At 43.3% G+C, this 15,427-nt stretch overlaps 1 protein-coding gene across 1 annotated transcript in view; it reads right to left on the bottom strand.

Moving 5' to 3' along the window:
* Positions 1 to 8,361, bottom strand: part of KTI12 (KTI12 chromatin associated homolog) — a 32,417-nt gene extending 24,056 nt beyond the window's left edge. Inside the window, exon 1 of the mRNA XM_033920840.1 lies at positions 8,105 to 8,361. Coding sequence (XP_033776731.1) covers positions 8,105 to 8,261 — 157 coding nt within the window. The 5' untranslated portion in view covers positions 8,262 to 8,361. The remainder of the gene's footprint in view (positions 1 to 8,104) is intronic.
* Between the last annotated feature and the right edge of the window lie 7,066 nt (positions 8,362 to 15,427).

Below are 15,427 nucleotides of genomic sequence, written 5' to 3'. Positions count from 1 at the left end.
GTACAGAAAAGCATTTTTTAACTAATAAATCTGTGTGAGCATTAAGAGTGAGGTGGCGGTCCAGGGTGACTCCTAGGATTTTAATGGAGTAGTCAATAGGGAAGACCTGACCGTTCAAGGAGATCGATGGGTCGCTGATTTTTTCATTGGGGTAGCGAGGAAAAATTTAGTTTTGTCGGTGTTGAGCTTCAATTTGAAGTTGGTCATCCATAGTTCGATTTCCTTTAGAATGGATGAAAGATGAGTCTTAGTCTTGGAGGTCAGAGTGGTAATGGGAATAACAATGGTGATATCGTCTGCATAGATGTAGAATTTAACCTTTAGATTTTGAAGTAAGTTCCCCAATGAGGCAAGGTAAATGTTGAACAGAGTGGGGGAAAGGGTAGAGCTCTGCGGGACTCCGCATGAGTTGACCCAACTAACGGATTTTTTATTGTCACTGTAGACTTGATATGACCGTTTGCTCAAAAACCCTTGAAACCATTTTAACACATTACCTGAAAGACCAATTGACTCCAGACAGTCAATCAGAATAGCGTGGTCAACTAGATCAAAGGCACTACTTAGGTCTAGTTGCAGAATAAAAGCACTGGTACCCTGGCTGAATAAGGTGTGGAGGAAATCCAGTAGTGATGCTACGACAGTTTCAGTGCTGAATCCAGAGCGGAAACCAGACTGATTGTCATGCAGTATGCTAAATTTCTCCAGATACATTACTAGTTCCTAGTTGACCAGACCTTCCATTAACTTGACGAAAAAGGGGGTGCTCGCAATTGGTCTGTAATTAGATGTCTGTTTGGTAGATTCTCTAGGGTTTTTTACGATTGGGGTGATCAGAATCTGGCCTAGATCCTCAGAGAAAGTACTGGTTAGCAGGAGAGAGGAGAGCCAGTTGAATAGCTTGGCTTTGAAAGAGAGTGGCGCGACTTTCATAATGTTTGGGGGGCAGCAGTCTAATCTACAGTAGGAGACGGCGTATTTTGCGTAATAGTTGGAGAATTGTTGCCAGGATGGTGTAGTGAAGTTATTCCAGGCCATATCTACCCTAGGGTCATATTCCAGCTCTTAAAAAATCTTCACATCCAAAAAAGAAATCTCAGTGGTGTTCCACTCCATAGTAAACTAAACTTTTCTATGGCAAGTATTCAACCAACTCACAAATTCAGAGCCCTTCCACAGAAAAAGCACAGTTACGATACTTACCCGCTTGTCCTATGATAAAGCACAGTGTTATCTGATGGCAGCAGGCAGATATTCTCATGTGGGTGATGTCATCCACAGAGCCCAGTACGGACAGTACGTGCGAGTGCCTTCCTTCCCGATGTCAGTTCACAGGACCATCAAGTTCAGTAACAAAGCTAAGTAGCCAACTAGAGAAAGTGGGAGGGTTGTGAAAATATCTGCCAGATGTCTTGGATAACACCTGTTACAGGTAAGTAACTGTGCTTTATCCTAGGACAAGCAGGCAGCATATTCTCACATATGGGACTATCGAGCTGCCAGGATCATACTTCTGAGAAGACATGTTTGATTGTATCATAAGCCTGGCGAAGCTAAAAGGGTTGGAGAGAAGTTGGCATCAAAGTGGAGAAAAAAATTTGTAGAACTGATTGGACAAACCAAATATCCCATATGGACTGATTCTTCAATGTTGAGGCACGCCTCAGAGGAGACACCAATTGCAGTGATGGTGATCTAGTTTCCGTACGTCAGTAATCAAGAGTTTGAGTAGAAATCGAGGGGGGGGTTAAACAATGAGCATTAACCACAGAATACTTTGTTGGATTACTTGTTTGAGTAATATTACAAAAAGAAAATAAAAACTAATAAGGTGTCTCGTTTGAGCCCCACACCATATATTTTCTATTTTGACATTAATTCTGAACCTCGGAGTTCTTTCATACTTGGTTTTGGATACAACATTAACTTAACCAACCTCAAATGTAGATGGTTCCATGTACTTTCTATAGTTGACTTTAGCCAACCTATCAGACTGCGCTGTTAAAATGTTCTATGTTTAGACAGTGTTGATGTGAGCAGATGATCTGCTGCATTTAAAAAAAATTCTATTTAGAAAGTGTTGATGTCAGCTCTCCAATTAAGAGGCAGTAATCAACAACTCAAAATTAAACAATTGATGGCATATACCTGTTCAATGATGTTGCCTCTTTTTAACTGAAACACTCAGCAGAAACTAAGATATAACCAAGAAACAAGTAACACTTTGCCACAAGGGAGCTTTGCTATAGTTATTTCATTAGAAAACAGTTGCATGGACTCCAAAATAAGCTTAGCTATTCTCTGTAGACACCCCACATGAAGACAAATAGATATCAGGACTGAATGCTGTAATCTGTGAAGAGGAAAAGAAACTAATGGAGAACAGATGGGTTCTTTTTCAATTTCTTCCTCACTCAATGAGACACACTATTAACAACCTATGACATACAAAACAAAATCATGCCACGCTTCTATTCCACTCTGTTCCAGTCGTACAAGGTTAATAAGGTTAATTCCATTTGCTTCTGGAGACACTGGGGAGAGTGGGCGATTTTGGACCACATCACATGGGCCTGTCCAACAATGCCACAGTTCTGGGAAACAATCAGAAGGTAAACGCGAACGTGACAGGCGTTGTAAATCGCTAATGAACCAGTGGCACTAGTCACAGCTAATTTGCTTTAAACACTTGGCTAAACTAACTCATCATCTTTTATTCATCAGTTTTATTCCACTACCATGACAAACTGGCATCTTTCCCACTCTGACTTGTCCCATAATAGCTGGTTTATAATCGGTAACTCTTTGCAACTCATGAAAATGCTCCTGATGTCTAGGAGCCTCAGAGAGATTTAGAAAAACAGTAAAATTCATTAGAAAGACAGACAATTCTTTTATTGTTTTTAGTTTTTATTAAACTTTTTTGAATGAACTACATCAAACATACAATAGCGCACACCATGGTGAACATCATCATGAAATTAGTATATACTACAGTTCACCAATACCATAGTTCAATGTGATTGGCACTATATTAATAATAATAATAATAATAATTTTATTCTTATATACCGCCATACCCAGCGAGTTCTAGGCAGTTTACATTAAATTAGATTAGGATCCGCATAGACTTGTAGATTTACAACAAATTTATAGGATCAAGAAAGATCTATGAGATCTATGAGATCAAGAAAAGAAAAACAGGGAGAAAAAGAATTAAAAGCCATACACATCTCTGCTTACAATTCACAAATGTTAAGAGTGTCAAATGAGAAAAACATTAATCTCGCAGGCAAGAAAGACACCCCCAGGCCACCAAACTATCAATGTGAATAAAGATCAAGTCGGTCCAAAATAGGTTTCCATCTATGTTTTCAACGATCAAGCTAATGCCCCAGAACTGCTATGAATCTTTCTCCGTCAGCAATGTTATGGAGTTTTAGTGAACCAGTCCAACAATGAAGGTGGGTCCGCAGGTTTCCATTTAGCTGCAATAGCCAGATAAGCTGTCAACTATAGATAGATGAGACTTTTACACCGATTGACTAGCTCAGCGAGTCCAGATGCTGTAAAATGCAGAAGTGCTAGGCAATATTACTTCTCGAATTTGGCTTCTATTCTTTCAGAATAGAAGCCCCAGACCGTAGTCCAGAATACCGTACATCCAGTCTCAGACAGTCCCACCAGATGTGTTTAAAGTCACTCAAAGTCCAAATGATGAAGTTACAACTGTCTTATTTTGGTCATACCCTCAGAAAAGAAAGATAATTGGAGGAGAACGTTATGTTTGGGAAGATCGAAGGAACCAGGTGATGAGGGTGACCTGCAATCAGATGGCTGGATACATTGAAAATAACCATGAGGATGACCCTGAAGGACCTTACTGGACTAGCACAAAACAGATCTCTTTTTAAATCTGTAATTCATCAAGTCGCTAGGACTCGAACATGAGTTGAAGGCACCTAACACACCCTACTCAAAACACTGTGGGAAGACATGGAAAGGTGGGAGGGACTAAATTTGGTGGGACAGAATTAAAGTCATTAAGATGATTGTACTGCCTAAATTATTTTACCTTTATGAAGCGCTTTCCATTCTACTTCCTAAAACGTTTTGCTGCATTGAACCAGAAGGAATTTCATAACATTTGGCAATATAAACCTCCAAGGGTTGGCTGATCTAGTCTTTGTGCGTCAATGGCCCATGGAGGAATGGCTATACCACACTTCCAGAAATATTATAGAGTGACCTAGTTGCATTAGTTTGCTTTCTGGCTGCTGAAATCAGTTAAGTCATGTGTTATGCTGAAGCAGCAAGTAGTGTGTGTGTGGGGGGGGGGGGGGGGGGACGATGACACTCCTCTTATGGGTCATTTTGTGGCTATCATATGGGCCTACATCACATTAAAGTGAGTGGGAATCCTTATATTCAGATGGTTTTGGCCATCCAGAAGCAAGCACACTCATCCTTGCTTAAAGAGAAACGCTGGTTTGAGTCCTCCTCCATATGATTTGCAAAGGGGTTCATTGGGGGCAGAATTGATCAGATATTTTACAGGTGGGAACAACTGGGTTTGGGTACCCTGGGCTAATTAACAGGACCAGATGGTGGAATTTATGAACCTGGTGAAGAATTATGGCATTTCTCCTGATCATTTCCATTACCATAATTATGAGATTTTGTGCAGAAAAAGGCTCTTAAGATAGAAGAGATCCTGACTGAGATAGCTCTAATGGAGGTATGGTCTGCAAAGGTATTTCTAGACTATATAGAACCCCTCCTACTGTAAGTCTATAGGGACATGAGAACAGATCATAAATCAACACTATGAAGCTAGAGAATGACACGGTGACAAAATTCATCACCGTCCCCGTCCCCGCGGATAACCGCGGGAAATAATCCCATGTCATTTTCTAGTGTCTATTTCAATCTCAGTCCTTCTACACCAGCATTTTTCAAAGCAAAGCTTTCGGGTCAGTGGTTGTGGCCATTCATATTCTGATTCTTCCCTCTCTCCTTAAAGAATGACATGAAGATGGTTTCCCACGGTTATCCGCAGGGACGGAAACGGTGATGAATTTTGTCACCGTGTCATTCTCTATATGAAGCTAAAAGTTGGAGGGAAAATATTTACATCTCTATTAAAGGTCTCCATAGCTAATAACTCATTGACATACAAAATTTTATATCCATTTTCTATGTGATAATACATACACGCTGACTTGCATAAAAAAATGTATGGCTCAGGGAATGGACTCTGCTGGCATCATTGTGGCAGAGAAGGGACATTCTTCCACATTTGGTTGCAGTGCCCTAAGGCCCAACAATCAAGTCTTTAAACTTGCCACAGATTCTGGGAATTATGATATTCAGCAGGCTCCATCCTAACTTATATATGGGACTACTAGGGCTCTGAGTAAAGGAAAAACGTTTGCTAGCACATATTGTTACAGCAGGATGATCTTGGTCAGCACTGGTTCAACCATCAGAAAGCACTAGGCAGGTGCCTAAGGCAAACTTTCAGGTGGGAGAGGGCAGTCAACAGCCACACAATTAAAAAAACAAAACAAAAAAAACAACAGGACGTACTGTACTTATATCAGAAAGCAGAGTAGTCAGAGGGGCGCTAGCGAGCACCAACGAAGATGGCTGCTTAGAGGCTCTGCTCCGGCGCTGAATCAGCTTTAGTCTCAATTTCGGCGTACCTTCTTGGGAGCTTTTGCTGCCAAAACTGTCTGCGCACCTTATTAAACATCATGGCTACTGCGAAATCAGGAAAAAAACGCAGCATAGAGCCGGCCTCACCTTCTAAATCGGCTGCGAAGCTGGACGAAGAAACAGCGTCTTCCCTGCTATTTGATACCCCTGGTCTAGGGCAAGGCTACTCAACTCCAGATCCACACATAGGCCAGGTTTTCAGGATATCCATAATGAATATTCAGGAAAGATTTGCATACCTAGAAGACAGTGTATGCAAATTTCTCTCATGCATATTTATTGCAGATATCCTGAAAACCTGGCTTGCAGATCTCGAGGATTGGAATTGAGGATCACTAGACGCTTAGTACTTTTTTTTTGTATCAGTCCTGGTCTTAGTGGTGAACACTGTAGGTAAGGAAGTCTTCAAGAGTCAGAAAACCACCTACTTGGCAAAATTTGACCATGTGTTGCCCAACATATGACGTAATTAAAATAAATCTACTTGTTATTAATGCCACTTTATTTTGTTTTTAATTTATGCTATAAACTAGTCTTTAAGCCCATTACATTCATGGGTGCTAGAATAGATGTGTGTGTCTGTGTTTGTTTCTTTCTCTCTCTCTCCTTGGCCGCTTTCTGTCTCTCTCTTTCCTTGGCTGTCCACCACCACCCCTTCCCTGCTCCCCCTGTCCAGCAGCAGCCCTTCTCCCTTCCTTTTACCTCCCCCCTGTCCAGCAGCACCTCTTCCCTGCTTCCCCTGTCCAGCAGTAGGCCTCCCTTCCTGTTACCTCCCCCCCTGTCTAGCAGCACCTCTTCCCTGCTCCCCCTGTCCAGCATCTGGCTTCCGTTTGCGTCTTCCCTCCTGTCCACCTCTTAGCACCCGCACAACACCCTCCAGCCATTCCTGCTCAAACCGCCACTGCCATAGCTCAACTGCCTGCACGCGCTGGCAGCCGCGCGCCATAAATAGAATACGGCCACGGAAAGGCACAGCACGCTGCAGGGATCACAAAACCCTAAGTACGCATGCGCGCTTAGGGTTTTATTATAGAGGATATCTCTAATCAATTTACCACATTAACCCTATATTTCTGTAGTAAATTCATAATATATAAATAAATAAATACTAATATTTGTATACGGCCACGGAAAGGCACAGCACGCTGCAGGGATCACAAAACCCTAAGTACGCATGCGCGCTTAGGGTTTTATTATAGAGGATATCTCTAATCAATTTACCACATTAACCCTATATTTCTGTAGTAAATTCATAATATATAAATAAATAAATACTAATATTTGTATTCAGTGCCTCCACCAGGTCATTGCTAATGCAACTCCGACCACGATAGTTTAGGAACCATCATCACGTTTTACTGTTCCTTCCATTGTTCTTATACTCAATGATAAGAACCTTTAATCAAACAGGACTAGTAGCTTGGGTCGGAGGGCAGTTAAAACTAAAACCGATTTTCAGAGGATTGTTGAAATTAGGATCAAGTTTTTTTTGGATGGCACTTTATTATGGATATGTGTGCAGTTGGAGAAACACGATAGAGAACAACTTCAATATATTGGACAGGACTTCACATAATAAAACAAGATAAGTACTAGTTTGGAAATGTCTTTACACCCTTGATATTTAAGAACATTGTTGGTACTAGTCCTGTTTGATTAAAAGTTCTTATCATTGAGTATAAGAACAATGGAAGGAACAGTAAAGCACGATGATGGTTCCTAAACCATCTTGATCAGAACTGCATTAGCAATGACCTGGTGGAGGCACTGAGCACTTTACAAATATTAGTGTGTGGCGCAGTGGTTAAAAGCTACAGCCTCAGCACCCTGCGGTTGTGGGTTCAAACTTACGCTGCTCCTTGTGACCTTGGGCAAGTCACTTAATCCCCCCATGGTGACGCAGTGGTTAAAAGCTACAGCCTCAGCACCCTGCAGTTGGGGTTCAAACTTACGCTGCTCCTTGTGACCTTGCGCAAGTCACTTAATCCCCCCATGGTGGCGCAGTGGTTAAAAGCTACAGCCGCAGCACCCTGCGGTTGTGGGTTCAAACTCACGCTGCTCCTTGGGCAAGTCACTTAATCCCCCCATTGCCCCAGGTACATTAGGTAGATTATGAGCCTGCCTGGACAGACAGGGAAAAATGCTCGAGTAGCTGAATAAATTCATATAAACCGTTCTGAGCTCCCCTGGGAGAATGGTATAGAAAATTGAATAAATAAATAAATAAATGTATACATTACGAATTTGCTTAATATAGGGTTAATGTGGTAAATTGAATAGAGATATTTATGGCATAAATTTATAACATAAAACAAAATAAAGTGGCAATAAAACCAAGTAGATGGAAGATCTGAACGCCTATTTTGACGTAGCAATTCCAATGTACCTGCATACACTCCGTCCCGCTGCAGCCCCAGCCCCTCCTCTCCCACCGTGTGCACCTTCCTGACGCCGAAGGCCCCCGCCGCCAGGTACTCGGCCAGCTCCTTCGCCCTGCCGCTCTTGCCGCTGCACGGAAAGCCGCACAACACCACCAGCGGCATGGCCGCGCCGCGAACCCGGAAGCGCAACACGGCGCCACTTCCGGTCACGTGCTGCGAAGGGTCCGCTCTAGTCCCTCTTGCCAGGAGGGCGTCAATCAGCGTGTCCAGTCGCTCTCAGGCAAAGGGAAGGGAGCCCGGATGGGTTTCTTTTAGCTCGTGTGCAAATCGTTTTGGGTTTGTTTGTTTTTTTAAACCAAGGAAATCTTTATAACAATGCTGTATTTAAATATGTTCCCTATTAGCATAGACAAAATAATAATAATAATAATAGCTTATATACCGCGGTTTACAAAGATTAAGCAAAGGTACAAATTGATTGACTTTAAGAGGGGAGGAAGAAAGAGGGTGAATAGGACAGGAAATCCATTTTTGAGGAGAGAGTGATCAATAGAACAAGTTAATCGCTATAGAGGGGAGAGAGAAGAGAGGATCAGTTGTCTAGAGCAGTGATTCCCAACCCTGTCCTGGAGGAACACCAGGCCAATCGGGTTTTCAGGCTAGCCCTAATGAATATGCATGAGAGAGATTTGCATATGATGGAAGTGATAGGCATGCAAATTTGCTTCATGCATATTCATTAGGGCTAGCCTGAAAACCCAATTGGCCTGGTGTTCCTCCAGGACAGGGTTGGGAACCACTAGATACTTTAGGAACAGGTGTGTTTTCAGACGTTTCCTAAATTCCTCATAAGTAGTATCAGAAACGGACAATAAATGGCAGAACTGTGACGTCCCTGTCTTGTAACATCCCTAACGTGACCATATGTCCCGTTTTTAAGTAGCCTGCCCCATTGTCCCCAAGCACAGCTTCGGGACGTCGAAATGTCCCGTTTTCAGAGGTACGTGGGCTGACCGCCCCCCTGCCCGTCCGCTGCATTTAATTACCACCCTGGTGCATCAACTACAGGGAAGGAAGGGCCAGCGGATGCAGCGATTGCACGCAGCCGGCCCACAAACCTTCCCCCCCCCCTCAACCGATGTCAATTCTGACGTCAGAGAGAAGGTCCAGGCCGGTGATTGGCCCGGAACTTCTCTGACGTCGAAATTGATGGGGGGAAGGCTTGTGGGCCGGCTGCATGCGTTCACTGCATGCGCTGGCCCTTCCCTTCCTGTAGTTGCGGCACCGGGGCTGTAATTAAATGTAGCGGGTAGCAGGCGGCAGATCATGGGGAGGAGGAGGAAGTGGTGGCAGGTCAGTTTGGGGGCAGGCAGGCTTCGGTGTGGCTTCAGGGAATGAGGGAGGGGGCACCAAGGACGTAGGAAGGAGGCACTAGGGCCTGGGGGCACTAATGACATAGGAGGGAGGGAGGGAACAGAAAGGAACAATTGTTGGGCCTGAGTGAAGAAAGAAAGAAAGGATGCTGCACAGTCATAAGAAAGTGCAACCAGACAGCCCAGGACGGACCCCCTTCTCCCCCTTACTGCACCACTGTATGCAGGTACATCAGAAATGCCCTCCTTCCCTTGGCTGTCTGCATTTTTAAAAGGGAAACTCTTTTGGCACATTTGTTACTAAAATAACCCACTTTTTACAAAACCACACAAGAGGTTTTTAGTGCCAGCTGACACACTGAATACTGTGTGCTGCTCTGACGCTTATAGTAATCATAGGAACTCTATGATTGTTGGAGCAGAGCATTCAGTGTGCCAGCTGCCGCTAAAAACCTCTTGTATAGCTTTGTAAAAGGGGGATGGGTAAATTTACTATTCTGGCATTTGTGGTCCCCTTTGAAAGCACCAACTTCATGAAATTTGATCTGATAGCCGGTAACCTAGTCACAGTGGGAAGATCCTCTGTGTTCATCCCATGCTTTCTTGAATTCTGATAGTGTTCTCATCTTCACCAGTTCCACTGGGAAACTGTTCCATGCATCCACAATCCTTTTTCAGTAAAGAACTATTTCCTTAGATTACTTCTGAGTGTTCCCCTTTTTATCTTCATCCTGACTGTTCATTCCAGAGCTTACTTTCAACTGAAAGAGGCTAGCCTCCTGTGCATTTATAGCTGAAATTATTTAAAAGTTTCTATCATATATCCCTTCTGGTGTCTTTCTTTCAGAGTATACCTATTTAGATCTTTAAGTCTGTACCTATATTCTTTATGAAAAATATCTTTTTTTTTATTAAGAATTTTGTACATATGCATTAATACACAAGTAAAGAAAATGGAACATCACTATTTACAAGCCAAAGAAAAAAAAAATGTTTCTTTTAATTTTCCCTTAAGTTCCAACAAGCCCTCATTTATGAGAGAAAGGTGCATCTTTGTTACAGGAAATCACCAACAAGGAAAATACATAGGATAAATCCTAACTATCTGGGTACACAAAAATAAATCTCCTTTTACCTAAATGAGAAATATAGCTCAAACATTATTTCTCATGAACTTTAAGAAATTGTTCCAACTGAATGGGATCCCCCCAAAAACATATTCTTTATTCTGGTAACTTATCAAACACTTACATGGAAATTTCAAGAAAAAGGAAGCTCCAATCCCGACAACGCAAGGTTTTAAAGCCAAAAAAGCTGTGTGAATCGGGCAACATCAGGAAATAACAGAACGTTATCACCACAAAATTTAGCCTGTTTATTTTTAAAATACAACCTCATGATTAAAGCTCGGTCAGATTCATTCACACAAGTAATTAAACCCCTCCTTACTAATGCATAGCACGGGTTTTAGCGCCAGCAGCGGTGGTAACTGCTCCGACACTGATAGGAATTCTATGAGCATCGGAGCAGTTACCGCCACTGCGGGCGCTAAAACCTGCACTATGCATTTGTAAAGGGGGGGAGGTAAGAGTAGTCCTATCCTATATAACATCATGTGAATCTTGAAGGAATTCTGTAAAGTTAAATTGAGATGTCTCAAGTTGGTCTACTCCCTGTTCAACCATCATTTTTTTTGTTTTTGAGGAATGTTATGAAAAATTCATTTAATCACTTTACTAGTCATCCTGTGGACTGACTCCATAGCAGTTTTTACCCTGTTGAAAGTATCATTGTATATAGTGAGTATTCCAAATGAGATCTCATCAGAAATTATACAGTCACCATCACCTCCTTTTTTATGTGCTGACTATTCCTCTCCTTGTGCACCAAAACATCCTCCTGGCTTTTGCTGTCACCTGAATGTAATTTGCCTTGAGGTACAACTGAATAAAAAGCATGTGTTAATTCCTAAATCCCTTTCTCCATTTTCCACCTATACGGCCACCTTAAGATCACCCCCATCCCCCAATATTTTAGCATCAAATCTTAACTGACATACTCTCAAAAATCAATCCTCAAGCTTCACTAGATCCCTCCTCGTTATCTATGCCTCCCAGTATGTCTATCCTGTTGCAGATTTTGTCATCCATAAAGAGACTCTGCAACATTGCTTACAAAAACATGCCCATGAGCAATATATGCGCAACCTCTTTGCATACCCGAAAATCGCAGGCTGCAGATATCGAACCTTTCCTGGACAGAACATTCAAGTTTCAAGCTGGTAGGCAGCAAACTTGGCTAGGTTACTTCATTGATGTCGCTAGGTTGACTTACGGCGCCTTCCGGAAAGAATTAAAGACCACTTTGTTTAAGAAATTCATGTCTTAGCCAGTCTTTCTCCCCCCGATCAAAGCTACCACACATCATCCTGAATTCTTTTTTTCCTCATTATAGGTACCCTATATTCTCTGACTGTTATAATGTCCTCTTCACAATTGTACCCAGCTACTCGCTGGTTTCCGACCACTTTCAATGTAACATGTAAAAAGTTAATTTTATAATAATAATAATAATTTTATTTCTTATATACCGCTGTACCGTGAGGTTCTAAGCGGTTTACAGTAGAAACAGAAGAAATGCAATAAGTAAGATTAATTAAGATGAAGAGAAAGTACTTAGAGTTCCCTGACTGTCCCAAAGGCTCACATTCTTGCTAAAGTACTTGAGAAAAATAAATTAGTTAGGTTATAAACATAGAGTAGAAGAAGGTAGGAAAACAGTTCATAGGAAAATTAATTTTGAATACATTATACATTATATATTGTTCAAGGCGGAATACAAATTATAGGAATTACCAAAAGAATTGCGTAATAAAGATTATCTAGATAAATTACATAACAGTGATTCGTGTACATTACATGGTGTGGTAGAGGATTCAATTATGAGAATTACATATCAAGGGAATCAAGTGATAACAGAATATAGTGGAGATTATCAGTATATGTAACCTATGTATATTTTTCTTCTAACCAATTTGCACCATGTAATCACTGACCGCTCAGTGACCTCTTATCTATTTATACACTGTAATTCGCTGACTGTACAGCTATTCTTCATTGTGAACCGCCTAGAAGTCGCAAGATTATGGCGGTATAGAAAAATAAAGTTATTATTAATATTAAAAGTGTGTGCCACTGATGAACAGTGTATATATTTAAGTGGAGTAATGTATATGTAGATGTTTCTGGATGAGGAGGCTGGGCAGAGTTGCAAGATATATGTATTTCCTTGCAAACATAGGGACTCTTTTACCAAACTCTGTAAAAAGTGGCCTTTATGCATGCCATTCCTGTTCGCTAAGGCCATTTTTACTGCTGTGGCAAAATGGCCGAATTTCCTTACTAATGGCCAAGTGCTAATTTTCCCATTAGCATGTGAGCCCAGTGCTGCAGTAAGAAGGGGGTGGGGGGGGGCGGTCCGCCCTGGGCGCCGGCACTAGTCCTCCTTTCCGCCCCCCTGCCCTTTCCCTTCTCCGAACCTCTTTAATTTTCCCAGCACGAGCAACATCATGAGCTTGCTGCCCGCGTCAGAGTAGGCTCTCTCTGACGTAACTTCCGGGTCTCCACGCCAGAGGGAGAGCCGACGCGGGCAGCGAGTTCGTAATGCCGCTCGTGTGGGTGAAAATGAAAGAGGTATGGGGAAATGGAAGAGGCATGGGCAGGGTCGGGGGTCATGAAAGAGTGGGGGGCAGGGGCGAGGTGCCACCGCCCTGGCCGCCACTCACCCTCACTATGCCACTAGACGGTAAGGGCCCATGCACTAATCAACGCACAGCAATGTAGCTGCACTAACTGATTAGCACAGAAAATGCCCATTCTCTGCCCCTCAAAACCATCCCCAGTGCTAAAAAAAATACATTTTAGTTTGTACCAAGTGGGTAGTTTGGACAGATCCCAATACTAATGCTGGATGTCTGAGCATGTCCTGCAATAAGGCATGGTATAAGGGCCCCTTAGGCAGGCCTTTTGTACCTGCCTCGATGCAGGTGTAAAGATGTGTGCCTACTTTTTGAGGAATAATTTTATAAAGGCACATTTCTGGTTCAGCCACCTTATTATAAATTATCTTATTCACGGACAGCTTTCAACACACAGAAAAAGACCCACACAGCTGAGGGGGAGATATGATTGAAGTCCACAAAATCCTGAGTGGAGTAGAACGGGTACAAGTGGATCGATTTTTCACTCCGTCAAAAATTACAAAGACTAGGGGGGACACTCGAAGTTACAGGAAATATCTTTTCACTCAGAGAATAGTTAAGCTCTGAAATGCGTTGCCAGAGGTTGGGATAAGAGCGGATAGCGTAGCTGATTTTAAGAATGGTTTGGACAATTTCTTGGAAGAAAAGTCCATAGTCTGTTATTGAGACAGACATGAGGGAAGTCACTGCTTGCCCTGTTTCGGTAGCATGGAATGTTGCTACTCTTTGGGTTTTTGCCAGGAGCTAGTGACCTGGATTGTCCACCATGAGAACGGGCTACTGAGCTAGATGGACCATTGGTCTGATCCAGTAAAGCTATTCTTCTTATGTTCTTATGTGCATCCAGTCTGCCCAACAAGGTGACCAGAGCCATGCCCGCCACTTTGTGTGGGCCCCAGTCACCCATGTTTAAACGCTGGCTGTCAAATCTCCACCATGCCAACCATGTAGGCAGCCCAAAATGATGGGGATGATGTGTGGTTATAAGCAAGATTCCAAGTATGGCTGACAGTATTCATTTTCTAGTCAAGATGTCTTCCCTTCCCTGATTAGCGTAAATTATCCAGTTGGTTACCATGTGTGGAGTCCCACAACATTGCTTCTTTTAGTAGGTTACAGGAAGACATTCCTGGTGGTGGGTTGTTGGTTTTTTTTAATTTATTTAAGTTATTTATATACTGCTTATCAATGGAAGTTGTCTAAGCATTTTATATTCAGGTACTCAATCATTTTCCCTATCTGTCCTGGCGGGCTCGCAATCTATGTAATGTACCTGGGGCAATTGAGGATTAGGTGACTTGCCCAGGGTCACAAGGAGCAGCATGGGGCTTGAACCCACAATCTCAGGGTGCTGAGGCTCTAGCTCTAACCACTAGGCCACTCCTTCCTTCCTTTTTAGGATGGGATTAGAAAATACAGTACTCCCCCGATATTCGCGGGGGTTCCGTACCAGGAACCTCCGCGAATGCTGAAAAACCGCGAATACGGTTTGTAGCAGGGGAAACAGGAGAGGGCAGCTGGAGTGCCGGAGAGTGAAGGAAATCTCTCGCAGCATGCTCCGACCGCCTCTTCCTGTACTAAAATCGGGCCTCACCAATCAGGAGCTGTTTTGACACGCAGCTCCTGATTGGTGAGGCCCGACTTTAGTACAGGAAGAGCATACCGCGAGTGATTTCCTTTACTCGCCGGCGCTCCAGCTGCCCTCTCCTGCCCGGTCATTCGCGGTCAGAAAATACCGCGAATGACCGGGACAGTGAATCGCGGACCGCAAATTCGCGGGGGATCCCGTACTGTAGTTCACCCGCATTGCCTTTGTAGATGTACATGTGCCAGTGGCATAACGAGGTTGAAAGTCGCTCGGGGCGGTGGCGCCACTCCCTCACCTCCATTCGCTTCTTCCCCGCCCCTCCTACCAGGCGTGTGCACCCCTTTCCTCCCCTCGTATCTCACTAATATTCTTGGTGCGAGTAGCAACCCTAAGGCGCCAGCGTCAGCTCTTCCTCTGATGTCGCTTCATAGGCAGGTCCATGATGCGACATCAGAAAAAGAGCTGACGCCGGCGCGAGCGGCAGGTTGGGGGTTGCGGCTCACGCCAGGAACGTTAAAGAGGTATGGGGGAAGGGAAGGGGGCGTGCGCGCCCTAGGGGGCAGGCAGAAATGAAGACGGGTGCCAGCGCCCCCACCAAAACGGCATC

Source organism: Geotrypetes seraphini, chromosome 14 (assembly GCF_902459505.1).
Source record: "Geotrypetes seraphini chromosome 14, aGeoSer1.1, whole genome shotgun sequence".
NCBI lineage: Eukaryota > Metazoa > Chordata > Amphibia > Gymnophiona > Dermophiidae > Geotrypetes > Geotrypetes seraphini.
Note: the sequence above shows the minus strand (reverse complement) of the source record. Positions and strands in the feature narration are given on the sequence as shown.